Raw genomic sequence first — 25,119 nt, 5'->3', positions numbered from 1 at the left:
GCTGTATTTAATCCTCACGTTAATTTTGTGAGGTATGTGTTATCAACTCCATTTTATTGAAGTCCAGAGAGGCCAAATCCCAAGATAGGGGCTAGGTGTTCATTCTAAGGAGTCGGTGGCATTTAAGAAATGAGTTGACCTCTACTTGTTCTCTGCCTGTGTCCTGAGATCTTGTGCTTTTCCATGCCTGCTTCACTGCCATGGAACTGCAGACATTTGCTCTCCTCACTGCCACACCTCATCACAAACTCTACACACTGATCATAAGCTCTGTAAGACAGGGCTCCCCAAATGCCCCAGCCTCAGACTGGTACCCCTCTTGTCAGTGGCCTGGGCTGCACAGCAGGAGGCGAGCGGTGGGGGAGCGAGTCAAGCTCTCTCTGTATTTATAGCCACTCCCCATTCATCACATTACTGCCTGAGCTCCACCTCCTGTCAGGTCAGTGGTGGCATTAGATTCTCACAGGAGTGAGAATCCTACCGTGAACTGTGCATGCGAGGGATTCAGGTTATGCACTTCTTATGAGAATCATCCTGAAATCATCCCGCCCACCCTCACCCTCACCCACTTCCCCTGTTCCGCCTGCCCCTGGTGCCAAAAAGGCTGGGGACCACTGCTCTAAAACATGTGCTGAATCCTCTTATCTCTAGGCCTTTGCTCAAGCTCTGCCTTTCCTAAGAATGCTTTATTTTAGCAGTGGGAAACTGCTGTACTTAGGCCAGGTGAGGATGCTCCGGTAACTGCATTCTCAAGCTAACTGTAGGTAGGACACCCATCTCAGTATGGCTTATAGCACCAAAAACATATAGATGCTTAGTAAACATCTGTAAAATTTAAATGGGTAGACACAGTAGCAACCAAGTTAACTTCAAATTTACTCCTGCTCAAAATCATTAATATCAAGTTCCACCACACATAAAAATGAATACATCTCTACAGAAGACTTCAGACAAACAAAATATATTCCACTGAACATTTAATGCATTACGTTCAAGTACAACTTTAAAAAAAAAAAAAAGACAAAATTTTTAAGTATTCATTAAAATGGTAACTATTTAAACATCATCTGAACCATATTAAGTAGCTCACTAACTTTTATGAAATGTGTTGAGAACCTAGGAGTTTATACATAAGGCTTAGCATTTTTTAACATTGCCGGCCTAGGAGAGAAAAGATTGTGTTCTTTAAATGGCGATTCAGGAAATCTGATATATTCAATACTTGTGTTACAATAGCTGGTGTGTGGAGGCAAGACTAGCACCCATGACTGGCTGGGCCCTGGAAACAAGCATGCCATGCTCCCATGCTGCCCGGGGATACAGAATACAAAATCTGACCTAGGTGAAACAACGTGCAGGGCGTGGAGAGGACTATGGTGGGCGTTCACTGAGGACAAAAGCGAAAGCTGTGAATTTTCACTTTAAAATATGTGTTAAGTGAGGTGAAGAAGCTAGGAGCCTTACAACCATTCCGTGTCAGCAACTCCCAAGATACTTATATCAAGGTGGCTGGGAGGAGATAAACATGTTCACTGGGCCAGACTCAAGAACTAAAGTGTTGGAACAGATACAACTTTGAGGATAGGTTTATCAAACAGCTTATAAACAAGTGGCATACCAATTCAAAAGATGCCTGACTGGTAAGGAATTTCAGCTGGCAAGGAATCTCTAAAAATGTTTATATGCCTTGTCTTGGTCAATTTATTTTACAAAGCCACCATTTCATTTCACGAGGATGAGAAGGGTCATTAAATCCCAATACAAGACAAAATTTATAAATGACATGACAGAACTATTGCAAATCCAATTTGCTGAGTAAAGGCATGTTCACCAATTATAAAATCTAGCAAGACAGAAGGAAAATTACACCACCACTGTTGTCAAAAGACTGTTAGACTGTAGTTGAAGTTCAAAAGGTTAAGGATTTTACAAAAAGATAATATGAGCACTAATTATATATGAAGAGTAGTTGATTAATCAGCTAGAGAAAACGTTAGCGAGTGTGATTTTCTTCCTGTGAACAACTATTTCAGATTTAGAAAGTAACACCGGCTCCACTTAAATTTTGACCTACTTTATCAGTGGCACCATAACCTGGAATACTCAAGAGTAATCCAATTACTTTGGCCACTAAATTGTCACCATTACACTTCTAAAGTAATTTATCCAGGATACACTAGAGTAGCCTATACTTGTTATACAGTATTATGTAACTTATAGTTTTTTCCTGAATATTTCTTGTTATTTTTCCCAAGCCCTGTTTCCCAGGACTTTGACCATTAAATATTTCTACCTTAAGGTTCCAAATACCTATGTTTATTATAAAAACATGTGGGGGTAAATTCATTCTCTTTAATGTGACAAGCTACATTCTAAAAAGGACCCCAAACCTGCTATATTGTTACAAGTTATGAAGTGCTATCTAAAGATCTGAGGGACGTTCAGGGGACAGACTCAGACCTCAGAAAGGGATTTTAAAGAATTTTAAATTCTCAAGAGAAACATTCTGGGAAGGGAAGAAGAGTTCTATAATCTAGGGCATGTTCCAGAGCCCTTGTTCTCATAGCCAAATGTATGAAAACAGTTTTCTTTAAAGGAATACAAGTCTATGAGTCAAGACAAGATTTGGCTAAATGATTGGTAGCTTTTGTTTGGCTCTGGAGGTTTCTATGGAAACAGCCTGAGAGACAGAAAAGGCAGCATCTTTATCGTCTTTATCTGAAATGCCATCTGATAAAACTGCATATTGATTCATTCATACTATCCAGAACAGATGTATTACTTCTGATAAGCCTTCACAAAGGGAGGCAGGAGTTCTATCTGGTCACACTTCAAATTTCCTGTCTTCCTCCATTTGAAACCTTAAATTAAAATCCTGATAAAACCTCCCCTGAACATTTCCCTCAGGAGCCTCTAGTTCAAGTAAAGCTTCAGTAGTCAGAAGCCAAATGAAGAAATGTGAAGCACACGGAGCTCCACTGCTGAGTTCTTAAAAGTGTATGATGCCAAGCTCACTGTAGTTGAAGAAATGACTCTGAAGAGTATTTACAATTCCATTATGTCAGATCTCAGCCGGGCAACAAACACTGTCCAAAGTGTTCATTATACACAGTCAAATCAGGTTGCATCATTCATAATTTTTCTCCCTCTTTATGTCTAGATCATTTGTATGTGTGTGTATATATATACCTATATATCTGTATTTATATATTTAATATAGTAACATACACCACATACCATTATCTAATCTTATTTCAGGTTAGTGCTTCTCAGAAAGGCCACAAAAGCAGCCCTAGCTTAAAATTCTACATCTGATGTACACAAAAATAAAAACCTCAGCAACAATAAAATATAAACAAGACAAACAAGGTAAGAAGGCATGCAACCTTTAGCACCATATTTAAGACGATAGAGTAAAGAGTGTTGACAGAGATCCAAAGAGGAATTCAGCTGTAGGTTTTCCTCTGGAATGAGATCCCAAACACAGAACTGTCTCGTAGAGTCCAGTACTTTTAAAAAGGGAAAGCCTGAGAAATTCTATTAAAAGAAATGTCAAAATCCATAATTTACCAGAGACAGATGATTTGACACTGCTTCTTATTCTAAAAACAATGAAGACATTATTCTTTAGGAACAAATTTTTCACTTTGGAGATGAGCTGAGAAATCACTGTCAGCTCAGTGAGCTAAATGATGACTCAGTAAGTTAAAAAGACTGCTATACCCTCACAAGGACCAATTTACTCATGAAAAGTAGCTTACTCATGAGCAGTTAGGTCCCTGATATCTGTATAGCAATATATTCATGGGCGATACTGGAGAGATTCAATCGAGCATATACAATTGTATGCTCCACCAGCAAGACATCCGAAAAACACCCACACCTCTATGCGTAGCATTGGTGCAGGAATCCAAATCACAGAATAAAATCTTAGCTCGGTCCTTTCTGTAAAAAGGGACTCAAAGTCTAGGGAAGGGTTTATTTAGAAATGAGCTGAAGATTCTTATAGTTTAAAGGTGGCAGGTAAGAAGTCAGAGGGCTAGAAAGGACTTCAGATATCATCTAGTGCAAATCCCTCATCTTACTGGTGGGAAAACTGAGGCTTCAAGAGAAGTGTTAGCTTTAAACAATGAAAGAACCGTGACTAGAAGAGAAGTCATATAATTTGGGGTGTGTTACTTTCCCCGTTACACTGATCTCTTAGACCCCTTTAAATCTCAACGTGTATCATTTAATAAAGCTTGGGGAAAATGACTGAGAAAGATCAGATAGGAAAAATGCTGAATTTTTAGAAAGATTTTGGTAATAATTCATGTTCTGATAGGCTTAATATTAATGAAGGGGGGAAATCCTACTTATTTTTTGGTAAAAATGTTATTTTCTGCATGAAACATGTTCTTTTTCTGCAAGCTGTTTTTGTAGGTATGAGGGTAGCTCATAGCTGGCAGCTTTCATATGACCCATCTTTGTAGTTAGAGTTCGATTCGGTAGATCCTGCATCATCAGGCGGGCTGAAATGACTGCTGTCTTGAGAATCAGTATCAATACTTTTCGTCTCTGACTGAGGGTGGACAGAAACTTGAACTGCTATCTCCTGGCCTTGTTCACTCAGGGAACCATCATCTGAATCTCCTCCTGGTGAATTACTCCGGCCCATCTCTGGGTTAATGACAAAGATGCCATCTTGAGCATTCAAGGCAGGTCTCTCTTTAATTCTCTCTCCCATCTCATCAGGGTCATCCACTCGCACAGCCTCAAACATCTCCTCTACAAAGGCCCGGCAGTTTAGAATAAGGGGTGGCAGAGGGACGCTTCTTGCCAGTTCTTCGATATAACGAGCAAACTCCATGGTTTTAAATTGCGTGACTTTGGCGAGTTCCAGAGTCTTTGCCGAGGTGATGATGGGGATGCGTTTTGCAATCTCAAAGGCTTTCTGAAGTTTCTCTGCCCCTTCGGTTCGGAAGAATTCATTGATGGCTTTCTCAGTTTTACGAAGATGGCTGCTCATCATGCACAACCGTGTAACATTCAAGATGAGAGTGATTGTAAAGGCAATCAGGCAAACCACCATATAGTAGACACTCATGTCTCCCGAGGTGAAGATGACACGCAGGGTGACCGAGTAGGAGGCACGGGTTGGAGAGGTGATATAACACGTATAGAGCCCACGGTCAGCAAAGGCTACGTTGGTGATATTCAGGAAGTTATCAGAAACCAACCATTTTCCACCTGATAACCCAACAGAAATAAAAAATTACAGCATAAAGAATACTATTACTAAATATGCAAACTGCCTTATCAATATTCCACCTCTTCATGAGAGCACGTTACATCAACTCATCTATTAGGTTCTGCTCTTTCGTTGAATGATGTAAGAAAGGGCAGACTTTTATGTTCAGAGTCTGAATTTTAAACAGCCTGGAACTTAAAAAAGGGAATCAAGATCTTCCTGAAACTAATGATTATCGTGGCTGCCTTTTCAGTGCTAGATGTAAGACACCATTCAGGGAGACAGGTGTGTCAACATAATGCTAAGTGACTAACCTTAAAAAGAAATGTTTACATATATGTGTGTGTAAGTGTCTATATCACAGTCTCTACCTACACCTTCTCATAAGTAGAAGGCTATGTCTCAGAAATACAAAACAATGGCTATTTATAGGGTAATTAGTAATTTTTACTTCCTTTTTAACTTTCAATAATTTACTGTTTACTTATTTACTTAAGAAAAGACAAAATTATTTCTAAAAAACCCTACCAATTTAATGTATTTGTTCAATTATTAACTGGCTAATCTGGCATGCCTTGCACATGTTAATTTGTCTTGTTAGAAAAGGTTGGTTGATGATAACATCTTGATTTTCTGGCCAGAGTAAATAAAGCATAAGCCAAAAGCGATGTCTCACAAGTGAGGGTAAATGAACAGCTTGGCAGACAGAATAAAAGTTGCCCTGAGATGCCTAGGCTTCTATTTTAAATTGAAAACATGCTGCCTTTCTTCCATACGTGAAGCCACCTTCATTCAGGAATGTGTATACAAACGTACTTGAGTATGAACACCAAAGCACAAGGACCAACATCCTTTAATAACTTGGTTCTGCCTGCACAGTTCTCACCTAAGCTCTCAGTGTACTCTGCGCTTTAACTATACAAGCCATTCAAAGACAGGACAGATGGGCTAACATGGGGTGTAGGGTATGGGTCCCCAGGCCTACGGGTGGTGTCCCAGGGAAGGCTGGGTGACTGCTTGTTAAGCACTGCTTCAGTGCCTCATCTTCCAGCTCCCTTTCATCCCTGAGATTCTACGGTTCAGGATTTAGGGGCACTTCAATTAGTAAGTACTGTGGACCGTGCCCATTCTTATCTATATCAAAATTTATCTAAATTCTGTAGTTATATTTTTACTAACGTAAAAAGAAGAGGAAAACATGTAGCTATGAATATAGTCACTATTTTACAAGCTTCTGTCTATAAACCTGGAGCTATAAAAAAGATATACTGTGAATCCACAGTATGATGAACTATATACATAGACTCCATTCATCAACCACTATAACCACAATCTAAACTCTCTAGCTCACTTGCTGATAATAGCTCAAGATTTATGAACCTTATACTAGACTGAAATGCTCTTTAAACTCCTCTCACTTGAGATTCATAAAATTTAATACAATTGTCCAGAGCTGCTGCTGAAAGCATCAGTGATAGATGTTAGCGGTTTTCAAAGTAAAGGCAAAGTAGAAAAATAAAGCTGCCATTCCATTTGGCTGGTCTCCTATAATCTGTTTACATGACCAGTCTATAATAATCACACTGACTGAGTAACTCACATCTTAGATGTGTTTGTCAGGACCCTAGGGCCAAAAAAGATGAGTCTAGTTCAGTGGATCCAAATAAGGAACCCCAAATCATGTTCAAAATACATGTTCAGGGCACCACTCTAGACATTCTGGCTTAACAGGTCTATATTCTCAAGAAGCTCTGTTCTTTCTAACATTCTAACTCTTCAATTCCTTGGTGGCCGGTTACTCAGTGTGTAGAAGGTTAAAATATTTAGCATATACTTTAGAAGGAAGCACCATCTGTCTCCTTTTCTGTTTTCCAGTCTAATATAAGTAGCCAAATATCCTTATATTCCAAGAGACTAGACTATCTTTCTAACAGAAAATACAAGTAGGCCTTTTCCAAAGTGTAGCTTGTGAGGATACCATAATTTAGTCTTTATCCCATTGATAGTTCATGGCGATTTCTAAGGTGTTTTAACACAGGTAGTCTTCAAAAAAAAATCTAACAGAACACTAGTTAAAGGAAACAATATTCTGATCAAGATGTGTTCATAGGTTCTTAAATAGCAAAATCAAATAAAAACCTGTCAAAAGGTAGACCTTGGTCACCTTTCTATGATGTCTGTATGATTTTTTAAGACTGAGAGACAAAAATATATAAACAAGACTTTCCTATTTTCACGCAAATTAAGGGACAGAATTAAAAAGAGAAATGAGCTGGAAGGGCTTATAAAGTTCCTCCTCAGTGCCCTTCTGATTCTCAGAGAGACTTGATCTTTATAACCATTTTAGAAAATATCTGGGATTTCCTTCAACATTTTTAGTAACTCATTTTGAGTAAAAACAAAAAATTATTTATGACAAGTTTACTTAACCAAAATCCTTCTTGCTCTGCTCATCCGGGGCCAGCACACTGCACTACTCACATTACAGTCTAGGTAACGGTGCTCCTGGAGCTGTGCAGTTCAGAGCCCACACAGCTGTGGGCAGCAACCCTGATGGAGCCAACCCTGAATGAAGAAGGAAACCAGTTCGCCAAGAGGGGAGAAAAGAGCTCACCATCAATATGTGAACACTTCTTAAATTTGTAACTATACTTTATTTTTTTTCTTCTTCTGGTTCAGTAATTACCATTATTTCACTTTTCCTGATAGGTATAAGACCCCAGACCTTTCAAAAGTTTTAACTATTTATTGTAGTACCTCATCTTGGAGATTTCTTGTTGAAAATGCCATAAAACCAAGATTGAAGTAACAGGAAATGAGTAAGCTTGACTAATTATATTCTGGGATAATTACCTCTGTCTCTGTCATCCAGCTGCTGTCCTTTTGAGTTGTACCAAGAGACCTGTTCATAGCGGTCGACTGTGAGAAGACACTTGATTGAAACACTAGTTCCCTCTCTGACTATGATGACGTCATCACCAGAGTGGGAATCCGCTGAGAGTTCAAAACTTGGAAGAAATGATGCATTGGAAAAGCTGTGATTTGTTCCCAGTGGGATCATTTGGTTGAAGTCTACATCTTCCAAAGCAAAAGCAGCTGGCACAATAACACTCACCACTAAAGTGGATAAACAACGAAGTGGCTTCATGGGAAAATGGGAGAAAATCTTGTTTATATTTGGAGAACTCAATAGCTTCTATATTATAACAAGAGCACAGTGGGTCACTGATTACTTGGTACCGAAATTTTCCAAAAAAAAAAAAGGTAGATCCAGGTATATTCTGGAGTCTTCAAGATTGAAAGATATGAGTGGAGACCAACCTGAAAGAGAGCCAGATATAAAATTTAAAATAAAGACTCATAATGGAGTGAAACTCTATGTTCAAGAAATAAATAGATGTGAAACTGATTAGAATAACTGACATCAATATTATGAAGTGAAACAGTGAAAATATCACCTAAAAATTTCAACAGTCAGTAGAAAGAACACTGAACTGGGAAATGGCAGATCTAGATTCTGGTATTAGCTTTGCTAATAACTAGCTGTAAGCCCTTGGCAAATAGCTATGCTTGTTTTCTCATGTGTCAAATGGGGACTAGATGAGACAATCTCTAAGGGCTCTTCTAGTTCTGAAATGTTGTGATTCTATTTCACTCTGACAAATTCCATGCAAGCGGGAGCCAATGAAGGCTAAAATATTTAACTTAATGATCTTTTATTCCAACCTGCACCATTACCATCTGCTGTTATATCAATAATGTAAATCAGCAGCTACATAATAATTATAACCATGGAGTTCAAAATTTGAGTAATTCAAGTATACAGACATTAGATATAAATAATGCAGGGCTACCTGAAGTAGTTTTTTTATTGTAATATTAGAAAACTGCACCACTATGCATAAATAAATAGTTACTTACTTTTGAGGCTATAGAACTTCCCTCTTGGGCAAGAACATCAAACAAAAGAATTTTCTTTTAATAATTTCTTCAATATCAAGAGATAAAATACAGTATATTTAATAAGCTTGTAAGAATACCAAATTTCTAACTCAAAGTCTATAGCTATGGGAGGAATTGACACCTTAAATGTCTAGTTAGCAGAAATACAAACTACAGAGAAAGATTGTTGAGACACATTTAAAAGAAGAGTAGAATATCACTAATGAAAGCAAAATAATATTCCAGTTCAAGAATCTATGTGATTACGATCAACTTCTGGTAATCTGATTCCTCTTTTAAAATCACTGACTCTTAAAGAAAAATTTCATTTGAATTTCTACAAAATATGGGATGAAACACCTAGCTTTATTTCTTATAAGGACCAAACTAAACAGTTTTGGAAATGACACTTACTTCCCTGTATACTCATACAAAAGCTGCTTGATCATGTAACACAAAAAGCAATAGATCATTGTATTTTGCCATTAAACTGCTCAGTCTAAATGACAGTTAAGTTGTAAATATCATTTAAATTTCATTAGTCCTTGAAAGGATGGTTAGATGATGACAATAATTTTCTCTATCTTGCAAATTTAAGGAGGGACCATTTGAAGTAAAACAAAGAACTTCAGAGTTTGCTATACATAATAGATGAACACTGTATGTTTTCATTTCTTCCCCAAATCCCATTAAAATGACACAAAGCTCTTGGGCACTGGAGGGGATTACAGAAGTGATCTGATCTAACCTCTTCACCTTCTTGACTTGCTCTTATTATATAGTAAGCAGGAGATTCCTGGCCTCTATTAGGAGGGAGTTGAGGGTGGAAACAATGGAAATAAAAGTTTACAAAATGACTGAAGTTAGCCAGGCACTGTGCTCGGGCTTGATAATATATAAGCTCTCAACTTCTTTTCCACTACAACTGGCAGATATGATTTTTGTCCTTTATTCTAGACTACTGGTTCTCAATGGTGATAGGAAATGAATGTGCTGAAAAGTACTCCAAGTCTCACCCAGGAATTCCATAAGGAGATTCTGTGGCTTCATCCAAGTTGGCATTTCCCAAATTTCATTCATTTCTTCTACTGTCATGATTTGTTTAAAAATTGTATCTTTTATTATTTTTTATGCTTTTCTTAAAATTATATTTTATGCTTTTCATAAATTATTATTTATGCTTTTCTTAAACTCATTGTCTTTCACACATGTATGTTAAAAGGAAAGTCTGGATAAAAGTCTGGATAAAAGTAACTGTACCCCCCACACAAGGCAGACAAAGCCATGTTTTTAACTTGCAGAGATACTGCTCTCTGTTGACGGCTTTGAGCTGCAGGCCGGCTCTCTTTATAGAGAAAACAAAACAAACCTCCCACAACTCCAGTTGATTCTAACAGCACCTCCTTATCCTGCCCTTCCTTTCCTCCCCACTGCTTCCTACCACTGAGTCTACAACCCACTACCTTAGACTAGGGGTATACATTTTCATCTATTCAGCAGTGTCTACCGAGTATCTACTATATGCCAACCTACTGTACCACAGACACTGGCTCTGCCTTCATGGAACTCAGTCAGGTGGAGGACATGGTCATTAAATATATACAAAATACACTAAATGCTACCCAAAGGAAAGTACAGAATGCTATAGAGAGCTAACCATGTCACAGAAAGCCTCTCTGATAAGTATGTGTGACAGGGCCTGGGGGATAAATGGGAATGGAGAATGCTGGGGGGAGCCATTGAGGTAAAGGGACACGGGGCAGAGAAAAAGCAGATCTGTCACTGGTTAGGGAGGTATTCAAGAAAAAGAGCTACAGGCAGTCATGACAGACGGTGGCCGGAGAGTCATGGGTCTCATTCCCGATCCTGAAGAGGATCAGTTTGGCCCAACAGCAAAACTGGAGATAAGACTCTGGGAACTGGAGTGGGAGGCTGAAGTGAGTGAAGGAGATTCACTACAATTAATAATTGTCCAAGGTGAAGCAGTCGAAAGAACTGAGAGGCTCAAAAGTGAAGTAGATCACCTGTGGGGGTGCTGTCACCCCAGGGTCAAGAAGACACTAGGAATGGAAGAAATGGACTCACTCATCCTGCTCTGAGATGTAAGAATTTCAGGGGAATGAACAGCCTCCACGTGAGAGGGCTGTGGGGCAACAGGGTCCTGGCAGTGTTACTGCAGTGTGGAATTCCTTCTTCACTCAGCTTCCCCGAGCCTCCTCTCAAGGCCTGCTTCTTCTTCCCATATAGATGAGGAGTTCACCTGGATGCACGATGGCTGTTCCCTGATCCCTGTGGCCCTCACCATTACACTACTCACGTGGCTTTGTACTGCCAGGCAGTCTACTCCATCTCACCTATGAGCCTCTTAGGCACAAGGACTGTATTTTTTAAAGCTGTGTCGTAACTAGCACATACTCAATAAATACTTAATGATGAAGAATGGCTTAAATTTGACCAAGTATGTGATGGATCTTTGTAAACTGACAAATGTTATACAATAGGGATTATAATTATTCAGACTCACGTGCATTTATTAGCACTTGTTATTATTCTCTGAGACACAAAGAGCTCCTGTTAGTAACCTCAAAAGATCTTAAAGGCATAATGCCTAAATGCATTCCTTGAACCAACCACTAACCCTCAATGTCTTCACTTACCATCGTGTCCTAGGAAATAATGGCGGGAATAAAAGATAACCAAGTCCAGTTTCCAAACCAGGCTGAACATCTCAATCTCCTAGAGAACTTGTTAAAAATAAAGATTACTGGGTCCCACCCCAGACCAGTGAATAAAACTCTCTGGGTTTGGACCTTGGAATTCATGGTTGTTAATTAGCTCTCTGGGTGACTCTGAGGCAGAGGGCTCATGGACTAGCAACCATTAACATACTTCCTCATTTCCTCTGTAACAGCACTACTTAATGGTGCTTGACTGTCTGAACACTTTCAGCACAAAAGAACTATCACTCAGATTCCACTCTGGATTAAGTTCACCCTGGAACCTCATACTTGCAGGCCTCTCTCTGATAGGCAGGGTGGCAGAGAAGTTCCGTGAACAGACTCCCTAACCAGGTTTCCTAGGCTCGAATCCTGGCTCTGACTCTAATCAGCCTTGCAGAGATTAATGACTTAATCTCTCTGTGTCTCAGTTCCCTCATCTTTAAATGAGGGAAAATAATAGCATCTATTTTCACAAGACTATTGCAAGGTCTGAAAAAGACTGTATGTAAAAAACAGTCTGGTAACAGTAATCACTGATAACTCTAGTTATTATTATTGTTGATATCGCTTCGAGTGCTAAAATCAACACTTTACAGCAAAACCATTCTTTAAAATATATAAAACACTTTTACTTGGAATACCATGCAACCATTTAAAAATTTTGGAGGGGGAAGGGGTAACATCATAAGGTAATTTCAGTCTTTAATTTTAAATTTCACACTCCTCTTTTCCTCAGTGCAAATATTTCACAAAAATATGGATCAAATAGGCATTGTAAATGGACCTTGGAGACCAACCATGTTACATTGTTTTCACCGTGTCCTGAGTTTGTGCTAGAGAGCCTTTGTTGTTCCTTTTTTTGGAGCTCTGCCTTCTTGGATCCAGGAGGAAGTCAACTCACTGACTGACTAAGAAGAATCTTCCCTTGGAATGTGGACTGAGACACTGTGGCTTAGGGACATTTGAGGAAGAGAAGGATTACAGGGAGCTGAGGCAACCAGGTCAAAGGACAACAGGGATGGAGAAGGGAAAAAGAGCAGCCAGGAGATGGGGGCTAGGGAGGCGGGTGGTGGTGGTGGAGTTACAGAGGGGAAGACAAAGAGAGGCTCATACATGCTGCTCTGGCTCTTGACAGAGTTCTACTGCCTGGCTCCAATAAGACTCTTTTTATTTTTTTAAATAAATAAACATCTTTATGTAATTTCATTCAAAATTAAAACCACAAAAATGAAAACTGAATGTGCAAACAATCAAAGAAATGGAGAATTGGCCAGGTGGGAGAAAGAAGATTAAGTTCAGCAAAACCTGGAAGATAGGAAAAGAAAGGGGTAACTATATATAAGACAGAGAGAAGTACTGAACAGAAGTGTAATTGTGCTCTGAGCACAGAAGAGAAAGGGAGACTTCATAAATTTTAGGAATGCAATCCAGTTAAGTTTGGGACTTTGTGTATCATGCCTGCTATTCTCAATGGGGCAGCTGGCATATGGAGGGTAAGAAGAGTTCAAAAAGAAAAATCAAAGTGCCACTTCCTGTAAACAGTTAAAAAGAGCTATGCTATGCTTGTGGATGAAGCTACTTGGTAGAATGTTTTATTATCTGTCTTCTGCATGAATAGGAATAATAGAAGAGTGTGATATTTAAATTTAATCTAACTCCTTTTTCATCTTTCAGGTACAGTAGTGTTAGCTTCTCTAGGATCATGAATAATCAGAAATATAGATGATTTTACCCTACAGAAGCATTCTGGATATTGGCTGTATCATTAAAAAGGAAAAAGAAAAGCGCCTAAGTTATCATCCCTAACAGACTGCCTTGTTGCTGTTCCTGCCAACTTCTGAGAGGAAATATTTCCATTCTGCTCCAATTCTCAACAGAAGTGAATAAGGAAGCAACGTGGCTGATTTCCATTCTCGTGGCTCAATATTAAGTTGGCTGAGGAAACGGCTGTTTGCAGAAATAGTTGTGGGATAATTCAGAGGCAGGAAAAACACTGATGCCCAGATGGTACTGGTTTTTGCTCCAAGACTACTGGAATATTAATGGTTCATTCTCCATAATTAAATGCATTCGAGCTGTATTTACTCCTCATCCACTCTTCTCTGCCTGCACTGTTACACTTGAAAAATGGAGAAGTTCCCTTACACAAGGCACACAAATGGTCAAAGTGACATTCTGAATTGGCAAAGGGGAGAAAAAGAAAATGAAGAGCAGACTGTTAGCACTCCTCTATCCTTTCAGAGAACAAACAAGAAGCTGTTCTGCTTACACGCAAGCCTTACTATAGCAATCTGTAACATACAAAGGTTAGTAATACACAAACAGAAATCACCATTTTGAGGGCCACTTTCCAAAAAGTTTCTAACTTAACATAGCCCTTATGCTCCCAATAGAATCTTGGAGCCATCGTACGCTTCATCATTGGCGTTTGGGCACTCAAACGTCAGCATATTTTCTGGCACACTGAGGAGTGCCCTCTTCTGAAATTGCTGAAGCTGTGCTTCAAACCCAGGCTTATTTGTTAGGCCCTTGACTATGATCATTTTTGCCATTAGCATCTGCTGAATCTACACACAGACAATGATATAATAAACTTAGATTTATGATTTCCTTGCTCATTTTTTTCCCACTGTGGTCTGACCCAGTATCTCAAACTCCAGGATAACTAAAAAAGAGCTCTTTACTCTCACCCTCAGATCTACCTGTCTAGCATATACATAGTTTGAATGTACAATTCTTCCAGTTTTGTAAGATCAAAGTTACAGTATCATCATGGCTGTGTGGTCAGGAGTGTGGATTAAGAGTAAGAGTGCTTGATCCTATCCTTGTGTGAAGCTGTGGGATCCAGAGGCCTTAGTATACACATCTATTGAATAAGGTTATTAACAGTAACCACCTCATAGTGTAGTTGTGAATATTAGATGAACTAATGTAATTTTAAATTCATGCCATTATCATTCACCTTCTCCTCCTCCTTCCTTCTAGATGTTTTTCAATTAAGTCCTACTGTCCCTGCCCTGGGTCACAGTCCTTTAAGCTTACCTGGGTACCACACTATCCTCTTAATTCTTAAATGGGTCTCCCTAATTCCCACCACATTCCTCTGTTGTCCCAAATATTGCTCCCCTCAGAACTGGTCCTAAACACAAATCCAAAAAAGTCAAGGCAATTTTAAAATTTATTGGTTATTTTCCTCTACCCATGAGATAAGCTTCAAATTTTATGGTATCCATAATTCTTCAAGAATAGATTCAGGTGGCAGAAAAGAAGCACCTAGATGGAGCCTAGCTGTGCCTACATGTACACTAATTCCTTGTTAAAGGAATGAATGGATTTAGAAGTCATGTTTGGTCTTTAGTTACACCTGTCACTAATCAGTTATGATCTCTAGTGGTCTTAAGTTTTCTTACAAACTGATTATCATTCCTATTTTCCCTTAAATCCTATAATTTCCCCAGCTTCCCTGTCATGGCTCAAAGCTTTAACTATATTTATTTCACTCTCTATTCTCTCCAAATAAGTTTTCACTTAAAATTTTTGGTCCTAATTGTCCCCTTTGCTTGAAACTTCCTGCCCTCCCCATCTTCCTGTGGAAATTGGACCTTCTCTACAATATCCAATGTGTTTTTGACCTTATTCAAGAAGCCTTCCTACCTAAGCTCTCACCCATCCTTTTGGATTTCAGATGAATTCTTTTCCTGTCAGTCCCCTAGCACATTCACAGCACTCAACTGTAAGACTTCTCAGTTTCCTTCTTTTATCAGTTATCTGTATGTCCAAAAGACTATAAGCTTACCAACCAGAGTCTAAAATCCCCTTGGCAGGGCACTGGAATCAACATTCTGAATTCACTCACTCACTAACGTGGCGGTCAGAAAGGGACCTGCTCTAAGCGTCTTACTGACTTTTTAGTCTCAGGCTCTGCAAAGTGCTAATGAAGAGATATGAAATATGGAAACATAACTTTTCTCTTTTTTTTTTTGATGGGCAGAACACTCTAGAGTGAATTTGGTCTATAACTCGTTTTCTCAAAATGCAATTCTTAGATTACTTAAATAAAATTAATCTGGGTGCTTATTAAAGATGCAGATTTCTTGGTCCCACTCAGACTTAGCCCATATATCTTTTAATTTGTCATAACCATATTGTTATTCAGCAATTCGCAAAATGTGTTGCAGGGGCCCCCGAGACTCTTCAAAATGATTTTCATAACAATACTAGAACATTATTTGCCCTTTCACTCTCATTCTCACACAATAGGTGCTGTTTTCCAGAGGCTACATAATGAATGACATCACTAGAGAATGAATGCAAAGGAGGTATGAGAATCTAGCTGTCTTCTATTAAGTCAGATATTAAAGAAACTTGTAAAAATGTAAAACAAGGCCATTTCTCTCAAAAATTTTTTTTGCGGGCAAACTATTCTTCATAGACATGCTTTTTATGTTAACATGTAATCAATTTAATTATTTTAAATAAATAACTTTTTGAAAAATTGTTTTGACATCTAAAATGGCATAATGATAGATACAAGCCACACAAACAAAATCTCTTCAACAGTCTCAAAAAGTTTTAAAAGTCTCAAGAGATTCTAAGCCCAAAAAATTGGAACACTTTTCACTACAATTATTATCAACAGTATTTTAAAGATAAGATTAAAACACAGTTAAGCGGTTTACCAAATTTCTATTCTTAAACACCAAATTCTATACACTTTCCATTACAATAGAAGATCAGAAGAAAACACCTATTTTTATATTTAGTGTTTTTAGTTTTTGGGGAATACACATTTTTAACATGCTCCCAGGTGATACTGATGCCCCTAAATTCAGAGGACCACCATTAAAGCAAATAAATTATCTGAAGGGTTTTAGGAAGGGACAGTTAGGGTTCCTAAAAGGCCAGGTGCCTTCACCTCTCTGGGACTTAATTTTTCACACCCGTACATCTGTACAATGAAGGTGTCTCTAACGTTTCCCTGGTTATCAGTTTGGATTTCAGGCATTATCATTGCCCAAGAGCAACTGAAGAGGTACATCTTTCTGATGAGGGGTCAGGGGTAATCTAAAGTCATAAATCACAGCATGTTCCTCTTCAGTACAGAAGCCTTCAAATGCCTTTCCATTGCTTTTAAAATAAAAGTCAAAATTCTTATCTTGGCTCACAGACCCTACAAAATTTGGTCAGTTTAAGTTCCTGGTCTCATCTTCCTCTTTTCGCTCCACTCACAGTGGCCCTTTGCCTTTTCCTTAACCCAGCTCAGTTCCCATGGTAAGGCGTTTGCAGTTGCTATTCCTTCTGCTCCTAATACTCTTCAGCAGCTCTTCATACAATTTACCCCTCGCTTTGTTCCATCACTTTGTTCTGTTTAATTTTCTTTAAAGCACTCGCTACCATCTTAGATAACCGTGTTTGCTTGTAAACTTATTTATGGTCGGTTTCCTCCACTAAGCTGTCAACTACTTGAGTACAAAGCCACAGTCTCTCGTAAAGCAGTGTCCCAAGTGTCTGGCAGGTAGGTGGAGCTCAGTAAATACAGGATGGCCGAATGCCTGCAGCAGCCCAGGCCAGGCTTGCAAAACGGCCACGGATACGGTCCGGCGGCATGTCGGACAGCAGAAAGATCTGGGCCGCTCTGTCCAGCCTGGCCCGGCAGTGGACCCTGGAGGATGTGTTGGAACAGGGGCGAGAACGCCGGCGCTGACACCAGAACCTGAGCTTCGCCATGGACGACGAGGACCCGTCAGCCCCTGAGAGACTGCTGAGCGTGGAGGAAGCAGAGGGGCCCCGGCCACCGGCCCCAGACCCCAGAGATGAGGAGGATGTCTGGGCCGTCCTAAGGATGCGGCAGGAGAGGAGGCAGAGGCGCCGGGAGGCCCCCGTCCCGGAGCCGCAGGTCAGACAGCCGCCCCCGGCGCCCGAGGAGCAGGTGCAGTCAGTCGCCTTTGGGCAGGAGACTGAGCCCAGAGTGCGGCTCCGCGAGGAGGGGGGGCCTGGGGGGCAGGGCGCCTGCGGGCTCCGAGAAGCCTTCTGTTGCGAAGACACTTGCGCCGGAAACGAGCCTGGACCCTGAGACCCCCAGCCCCAGTAAATGTTCCCGTGTCCCAGAAGATCGCTGTGCTGGCGGAGAGAGCCGTCTCAAGAAAGAGGGCGGTTCCAGACAATGCCAGCGTCTCGGAGAAGAGAATGGTGTCTGAGAAAGCCACCGTCTTCGAGAAGACCCCGGCCCCCGAGATGCAGCCGGCCCCAGCGCGGTCCCAGGCCCGGGTGCACTCAGCCTCAGCGGAGCGCTCGTCCAGCCCCGGGGGGGCAGCAGGGTGCTGGGCCTGAGAAGGAGCCCGAGTCCTCGGCGGGGCCTCTGCCCCGGGCTGGCGGTCTCCCGCCTGTCACTCTGCACGGATGCTGACGCCGAGATCCCCTCGCCGACACGGGCCTCGCCCACCTTCAGCAGCGCCCTGCAGCGCTCCAGCCCCCGCACCACCTCCTTCCGGATGAGCCCCCAGAGAGACAGCTCAGAGGCAGCCTTAACCCGCAGCGCCAGCGTGAGGCTCCGGGCCAGTTCGGTCAAATTAGGCCCGAAGCTGGAGCGATACCACTCGGCCATACAGAGATCAGAATCCGTCAATTGTGCAAGCCCGTCCCGCACTGAGTTCCTCGTGGCTCCCGTGGATGTCGCCAGCAAGCGCCACCTCTTTGAGAAAGAGCTGGTGGGCCAGAGCCGAGAGAGCCCAGCCTCCGGCCGCAAGGAGAACTTGCAGCTCTCAAGGGTGGTGACGCCGCGGCTCAACCTGTGGATCAGCAGGACCCAGGAGTCAGCACAGCAGGACCCGCAGAACCAGGAGACGCAGAGGGAGTCGGCAGCTGGCAGGAGCCCTCGCTGGGTGCCGAGGTGTGAGGAGCCAGTCTCAGGCCAACAGCCGCGCCGGTCGCTTTTCCCGCTAGCTTTTCGCCCTGGACCCGGGAGGACGCTGGCCGGCATCTTCCCCGCCCCTGTGGGGCAGGCGTGCCCCGCGCCTTGTCCGGCTGCGGGCACTGCGCGACTGCACACAGCCTCGCCACCCTGTCCACGCGGACTCCTGCTCTTCCTCCTCCTCCGGGGCCGTCGGGTCGCACCGGTGTCTCCGTGCACCTCTCTCAGGCTGGCCCCCACTGTCCCTGCGCCGCCTACCAGGCTGGAGAAGCCGCACTGACCCCTCCCAGGCCCTGCCTCGCTCCCCTTCACGCCCCACCTGCTGCCCTGGCCAAGCCGTCCTGTGCCCCCTCCGCTGGGCCAGGCTTGCAAAACCCCACGGATACTTCTTTTACTTCGTACCCTAACCCACCGGCTCAAACCCATATCTCGGCAGCCCCAGTAACTCCCCCACCCCCTACAACGACCCCGAACTGGCCCTCACTCACCAGACGCCTGCTGAGCTCCTTCCGGCTGGATCTGCTGCTTGACCCGGAAGTTCTCTCGGTTAAGCGAGGCCGTCTCCACCCTGAAAGAGGACTTCCGGGGCAGTAGGAGCAGCTTCTTGGAGAAGGTAGTGGCGGCTGTGAGGGAGGAGGCGGCCTGGGTGAGGGGCTTTCCCCGAGGAGGCGGGCCGGGTGTGGGGTCCCGGGGTCGCCGCGGAACGGGAGGAAGCGGCCTGGGGCTGGGCGACTGGCCCCTCGCGGTGGACGCTGAGGCTGCGGAAGTCCCTTGGTTATTGAAACGCTAAGCCCGTGTGAGGAATTCTCATCGTTGTCAGCGTCGGAGAATTTAGGAGCGCAGGTTTACGCCAGAACTGCCGTTGGGCACCTGTTCTTGAAATGGGGAAGAAGGGAGAGCGGATTTTGTCCGTCTCGAGACAAGTGGTTATTTTAGTAAAGATAGTAATGCTCCAGGAAACCACTTCGTACTAACAGCTGCTGTTACCGTGAGCGATTTCGTGCCAGGCTCAGTTCCGAACCCTTCACGTCCACCGGGTCGTTTTGTCTTTCTAGGAACTCTGGCATGTAGGTTTTACAGATGTGGAAGCGGAGACGCAGATGGGTGACTAATCCCACAGTCACTCAGGTATAGAGATGGAAGTGTGTCAGCCTAACTCCAGAGCCCATTATATTACTATATACTATATATAGCATCTAATGTGTGTGTGAAGTACATATTACTGTGTGTTGTAGTTTGGTGAGAGCACCTGGATAGCAAAACAATGGTAAAAGAAAAAGTAAATATGTGTATTCAGCTACAGGAAACATTGATGGAACTTTGTGCAAGAACTGTGTAGCTCTGGGAGTTCTCTGGTGGTCCAGTGGTTAAGACTCTGCACCCTCACTGCCTTGGACTGGGGACCAGGGCAACTAAGATCCTACAAACCACGATGTGTGGCCTAAATAAATAATTTAATTAAAACAACAACAAAAATACCAGCTCTGTAGCCTTTCCTGTTAGCCCCCTTTAAGTAGGCATAAATTGTCTTAAATTAATTCCCAGTCTCCAAAACTTGTCATACAGTTCAGTTCAGTCCCTCAGTGGTGTCTTGACTCTTTGCGACCCCGTGGAGTGCAGCACTCCAGGCCTCCCTGTCCTTTACCAACTCCCGGAGTTTACTGAAACTCATATCCATTGAGTCGGTGATGCCATCCAACCGTCTCATCCTCTGTCGTCCCCTTCTCCTCCTGCCTTCAATCTTTCCCAGCATCAGGGTCTTTTCAAATGAATCAGCTCTTCGTATCAGGTATCCAAAGTATTGGAGTTTCAGCTTCAACATCAGTCCTTCCAATGAATATTCAGGACTGATTTCCTTTATGTTTTAGAAATGTATAATGTATCATATAATGTATGATGTATCATATACTCTATAGTCTAGGATGTATGATGTTATATAAGTCTATCTTTCTAGCTTTATGCCTCCCCATCATTCTCCTCATAAAAACTACTTCCGGTATCTGTCCGCATTCCACATTGTCATACCTCAGACCTTTGAACTTTCCTTTATGTTGTTTCCACACCCTGGAATTCTCTCATTGGCGTCTTGATCTGTCAAAATCCTAAGTGCCCTTGTGCTGGCTCTGGCAGCACATATACTAAAATTGGAACCATCCAGAGATGGTTCAGGGGCCCTGCTCAAGAATGACTCCCAAATTTATGACGCCTTCCATATTTTTTGGATATGCTCCAGTGTCTTGTAGTTTATAGGTCATGGGAACTTGAATTTGCATTCAACTGTTATGTGAAAATTGTATAAATCTTAATTATGTTGGTTTGGTTCACAGTGCTTTTCAGGTAGTAGACCTTCTGTTTCTCTCTATATTCATTCTATTAATGAATATTCATTTCTCTAATTCATTGTATTCGTGGATATTCATTCTATTAATATCCTTCTATTTCTCTGTATATTCATTCTATTAATTTTTGAGTATTTTATATTGAAACTCCAACTAAAAATCTTAGTTTATCACTTAAAAAAATAATTGTAATATATAGTGGATCCATATGTAACCTTGTTCAGTTTTTCCAAGTCTCCTGTAACTGTGTTATCATGCTTTCGTAATTAAAAAAAAAAAAAAAATTAAAAAAGACCAAAGTCCTAAGTGCCCTTTAAGGCAGATGTTGCAAGTTCAGATGCCACAGAGGCTACTCAGGTAACATAAATGAATTATGGAGTTCGGTGGAGATTATGGGGATCTAGAGAGCACTACCCTGTCTAAAAGATCCCAGCAAATATTTGGCATGAACTAGTTATTACCAAGTTGAATGTGGGCCCAGTGTTGTCAAATCTTTCAGTTTTACAAAGGAAGTTGGAGATTTCTGTTGAAGTCTGATATGAAGTATATGAAGTCTGATTTTTAAGTGTTAATAACACCAATTAGTATAAAAAAGCGTCAAACACTCCGTAGGCCAAACAAAACCTCTGTAGGCTTGATTTGAAACTCAGAATCCCAGTTTATGATCACTGTTCTGTGCTTTTTTCAGGTATTTAAAGTTAAATGTTTTTTCCTGATCCTCCATACTTTTCCTTGCTGCCTGTCCTTTAAAAATTTTCTGTGTACCTCAATTATAGTGCTATTTACAGCCTGCCTCAGTTGTTATTATGTCTCTCTTTTTTAGTATGTTAGAAATGTTTTGATGGCATTGATGGATTTGGTTTAATTATGTGGTTAGATTGTGTGTGTGTGAGTTAGTCTCCTCTGACTCTTTGCAACCTCATGAACTGCCCCTGTGTCCATGGAATTCTCCAGCAAGAATACTGGGGTGGGTTGCCATTCCCTTCTCCAGGGGATCTTCCCAACCCAGGGATTGAACCTGGGTCTCTTGCATTGCAGGCGGACTCTTTACCATCTGAGCCACCAGGGAAGCCCGTAGTTAGTATATATAGGTACAAGATATGTGCTTATACATATTTAAGGCCTGGGTGTGTGTATGTATGTGTGAAATGCATTTTTTTTCCTCCCCTGGTGATACTTTGTTATCTCAGAAATCAGCATCTCCTGTTTGTAAATAGACCAATAATATCTTTGCCTTAATCACTAAAGATCTGTACTTCTGGAAGGAATTGAATTGGTTAACTTTGCTATTCAAAAGCTGGTGTGATGTAAATCTTATCCTGATAGCTGAAATTTCATAATCTTCTCTCTGAAAAATTGAGATAGGGATGATTGATAACTAAAGGTTTTTTAAAAAAAAATGTCAGTAAAAGAAAAAGTTAGTAAATTGGACTTCATTGAAACTAAAAAGTTTTGCTCTGTGGAAAACTATGAAGAGGTTGCAAAGATAAGCTACAAACTGGAATAAAATATTTACAAACCACATGTCTGACAAAGTACTTGAATTGAGCTCTCAAAACTTAACAGCAAAAAGAAAAATCCAATTATCGAGCAAAAGATAAAAATAGCTGTTTCGCTGAAGAGGATATACAGATGGCAAGCACATGAAAAGATGTTTAGTATCATTAGCCATTAGAGAAATGCAACATAAAGCTTAAACCCATATTAGCACACCTATATCAGAATGGTTCAAATAAAAAATAACACTGCCAAATGCTGATGAGAATAAAAAGAAACGATTTCTTGTATATTGCTGGTAGAAATCTAAAATAGTTCAGCTACTTTGGAAAAGAGTATGGCAACTTCTTATAAAATTAATCATGCACTGGTCATTTATTCCAGGGAAATAAAAACTTATATTCCCATAAAAACCTGTATATAAATGTTTATAGGCATTTTAGTTGTAATAGGCCTAAACTGGAAACAGCCCAGGCATCCTTCAACAGGTGAATGGTGAAACAAATGAGATGCATCCATATTAAGGAACACTACTCAGCAATAAGAAGGGAGAAACTACTGATGCAACAACTTGCATGGATCTTGAGGGACTTTTGCTGAGTGGAAAAAACTCAAAAGGTTACATGCTGTATGATTGCATTTATATAGCATCTTGAAATGACAAAAGTATAGAGATGGAGAGTATCAGTGATTACTGTGTGTTAGGAGGTGAATGGGAGTGGCTAAAGATAGCTAAAACACAAGGGATCGTTGTAATTGAATTATTTTTTATCTGACTGTGGTAATGATTACATGAATCTGTGCATGTGATAAAATTTCATAGAAGTAATTATACTTGCGTGAATGAGTATAAAATTGGTGAAATTTTGAGTTAGATCAGGGGGAGGTATATATCGGTATCCTGGTTATGAAATGCTATAGTTACACAAACTGCTACCTTGGGGAAAATTGGGTGAAGAGTGTATTAGAGCTCTATTATTTCTTACACCTGCACTTGACTTAGTGATAATCTCAAAAAGTTTAAACAAGTAACAAGTAAAAAAAGCCTATAATTAATTTTTTGGGGTGGGGGGCTTTTCTTTTACCAGGCAATGATATAATCATGTCGAATAAAGATGATCTTGAGAATGCAGTGATAACTGAAGCAACTCCCATCCATGAAGATGAGAACTGTGAGCCAGCCAAGAATTTTGAGTCAGTTGACCAAACTGCCAAGTCAGAGAGTAAATCAGAACCTGTAGCTGCTACTCGGAAAAGACCAGAGTCCAAACCTTCCAGTGACCTTGAGACAGAAGTTCTCCCTGTTCAGGCATCACAGGCTGCAGGCAAAGTAGAGTATCTATTAAAACACTGAGATTAAAAAATGTTGGGGCTAAAAGGAATATGGAATCAATACCAAATTGGGATTATACTTATTTATTTCCTTTTATAACCATAAAACACTAAATTTTCTCAGTTCTATAAATGCATATGAGTAGTTGCCTTTGCTATTTGATGCTTACATGCAGGTAACATATGTCTGCCAGTCAGTACATTTCTTGAGCCACACAGTATGTGTTTGTTCAGTCATACTTTTGGCCAGTATTTAGCTATCTTGTGTATGCACTCTGACTTTCCTCTAATTTTTCCATTTTTCTTTGCCTTTGATTTTTCTGGCTACTGGGAAAAATAGGAGACTGTTTCTAAAGATGTACCCCAGTCCGGATGGGGCTATTGGGGCAGTTGGGGCAAGTCCTTGCTCTCCTCAGCCTCAGCTACAGTAGCCACAGTAGGTAAGTCATCAGTCATTTTGTTAATTTTTGTGTTTATTTTGCTACAGATCTGTGTTAAAAATGACTTTGTTAATCATTCTTCTCCCATGATTATGCAGAGGCTTTATAGTTTGAGGATGTGTTAGAATGATGGGCTGATTTATACTGCCACTAGAATTTGTAATTTTCATTAGAAGGTTGACATTTAGGAATTATAAATATAAAGTTGTTATTTAGTGATAATCAATATTTTGGGGGAAGAGATAAGGATAAACTCCCAAAGATCAGTTATATAAGGTCAAAGTAAAGTCTTGTAGTTGTAAAGAATTTCAAAATCTGTGGGTTTAAATTTTGGTTTGTTTCTTAAGTTTGGTGGCTAATTGCAAATAATATTCAAATATGAAAATGTTATCATTTTTCTCATCAGGACAAGGTATTTCAAATGTCATTGAGAAGGCAGAGACTTCCCTTGGAATCCCTAGTCCTAGTGAAATTTCAACAGAAGTCCAGTATGCAACAGGTCAGTGTATGGAAATGTTACAGCCTAGAATTATAGATTGAAATGGAATAGTTCAGCTCATTTCTTCAGTAGATGTTTATGGACTGTGATGTTCAGGGCATCATGGGACTGATGAGAAAGGAGACTTGAAATCTTTGACTGACAGAGATGTATGTCCTTTAACCACTTGGGTGTCTATTTTTCATTATTTATGCAAGGGGATGATATTTT

General features: G+C 40.9%; 2 protein-coding genes, 1 non-coding gene and 1 pseudogene across 5 annotated transcripts in view; 3 read left to right on the top strand and 1 right to left on the bottom strand.

Annotated features, from left to right (window-relative positions):
• Positions 1 to 1,010: 1,010 nt before the first annotated feature.
• MFAP3 (microfibril associated protein 3) lies at positions 1,011 to 19,333 on the bottom strand. Its single transcript, XM_065918969.1, has 3 exons — positions 19,291 to 19,333; positions 8,084 to 8,551; positions 1,011 to 5,229 (listed from the first exon to the last, which is right to left on the bottom strand). The coding sequence occupies exons 2-3, from the start codon at positions 8,376 to 8,378 to the stop codon at positions 4,436 to 4,438; spliced, it is 1,089 nt and encodes a 362-aa protein (XP_065775041.1). The 5' UTR covers positions 8,379 to 8,551; positions 19,291 to 19,333; the 3' UTR covers positions 1,011 to 4,435.
• Positions 17,498 to 19,145, top strand: LOC136156307 (ladinin-1 pseudogene; annotated as a pseudogene).
• A 42-nt stretch (positions 19,334 to 19,375) lies between the features above and the next one.
• FAM114A2 (family with sequence similarity 114 member A2) overlaps positions 19,376 to 25,119 on the top strand; it is a 37,055-nt gene continuing 31,311 nt past the window's right edge. Inside the window, exons 1-4 of one of the 3 annotated variants that reach the window (XM_065918966.1) lie at positions 19,376 to 19,415; positions 23,727 to 23,968; positions 24,311 to 24,410; positions 24,817 to 24,909. In XM_065918966.1, the coding sequence (XP_065775038.1) occupies positions 23,741 to 23,968; positions 24,311 to 24,410; positions 24,817 to 24,909 (421 nt within the window). In that variant the 5' untranslated portion in view covers positions 19,376 to 19,415; positions 23,727 to 23,740. Of the gene's footprint in view, positions 19,449 to 19,593; positions 19,931 to 23,726; positions 23,969 to 24,310; positions 24,411 to 24,816; positions 24,910 to 25,119 lie in introns of those variants that run through there. The other 2 variants (XM_065918967.1, XM_065918968.1) reach the window with 2 other exon arrangements.
• LOC136156779 (U6 spliceosomal RNA) lies at positions 20,917 to 21,021 on the top strand. The gene has a single exon (XR_010661257.1). It is a non-coding gene; the product is annotated as a U6 spliceosomal RNA (small nuclear RNA).

This window comes from Muntiacus reevesi, chromosome 1, assembly GCF_963930625.1.
Source record: "Muntiacus reevesi chromosome 1, mMunRee1.1, whole genome shotgun sequence".
NCBI lineage: Eukaryota > Metazoa > Chordata > Mammalia > Artiodactyla > Cervidae > Muntiacus > Muntiacus reevesi.
The sequence above is the reverse complement of the archived record's forward strand: the minus strand, read 5'-3'. Positions and strand labels throughout refer to the sequence as shown.

What these genes read in the sequence shown, in the direction of transcription:
- MFAP3 (XM_065918969.1), bottom strand. Translation starts at nt 8,378, where the DNA reads ATGAAGCCACTTCGTTGTTTATCCACTTTAGTGGTGAGTGTTATTGTG. An exon ending in GCTGGATGACAGAGACAGAG is followed by an intron (nt 5,230 to 8,083) that starts GTAATTATCCCA and finishes TTGGGTTATCAG; the next exon opens with GTGGAAAATGGTTGGTTTCT.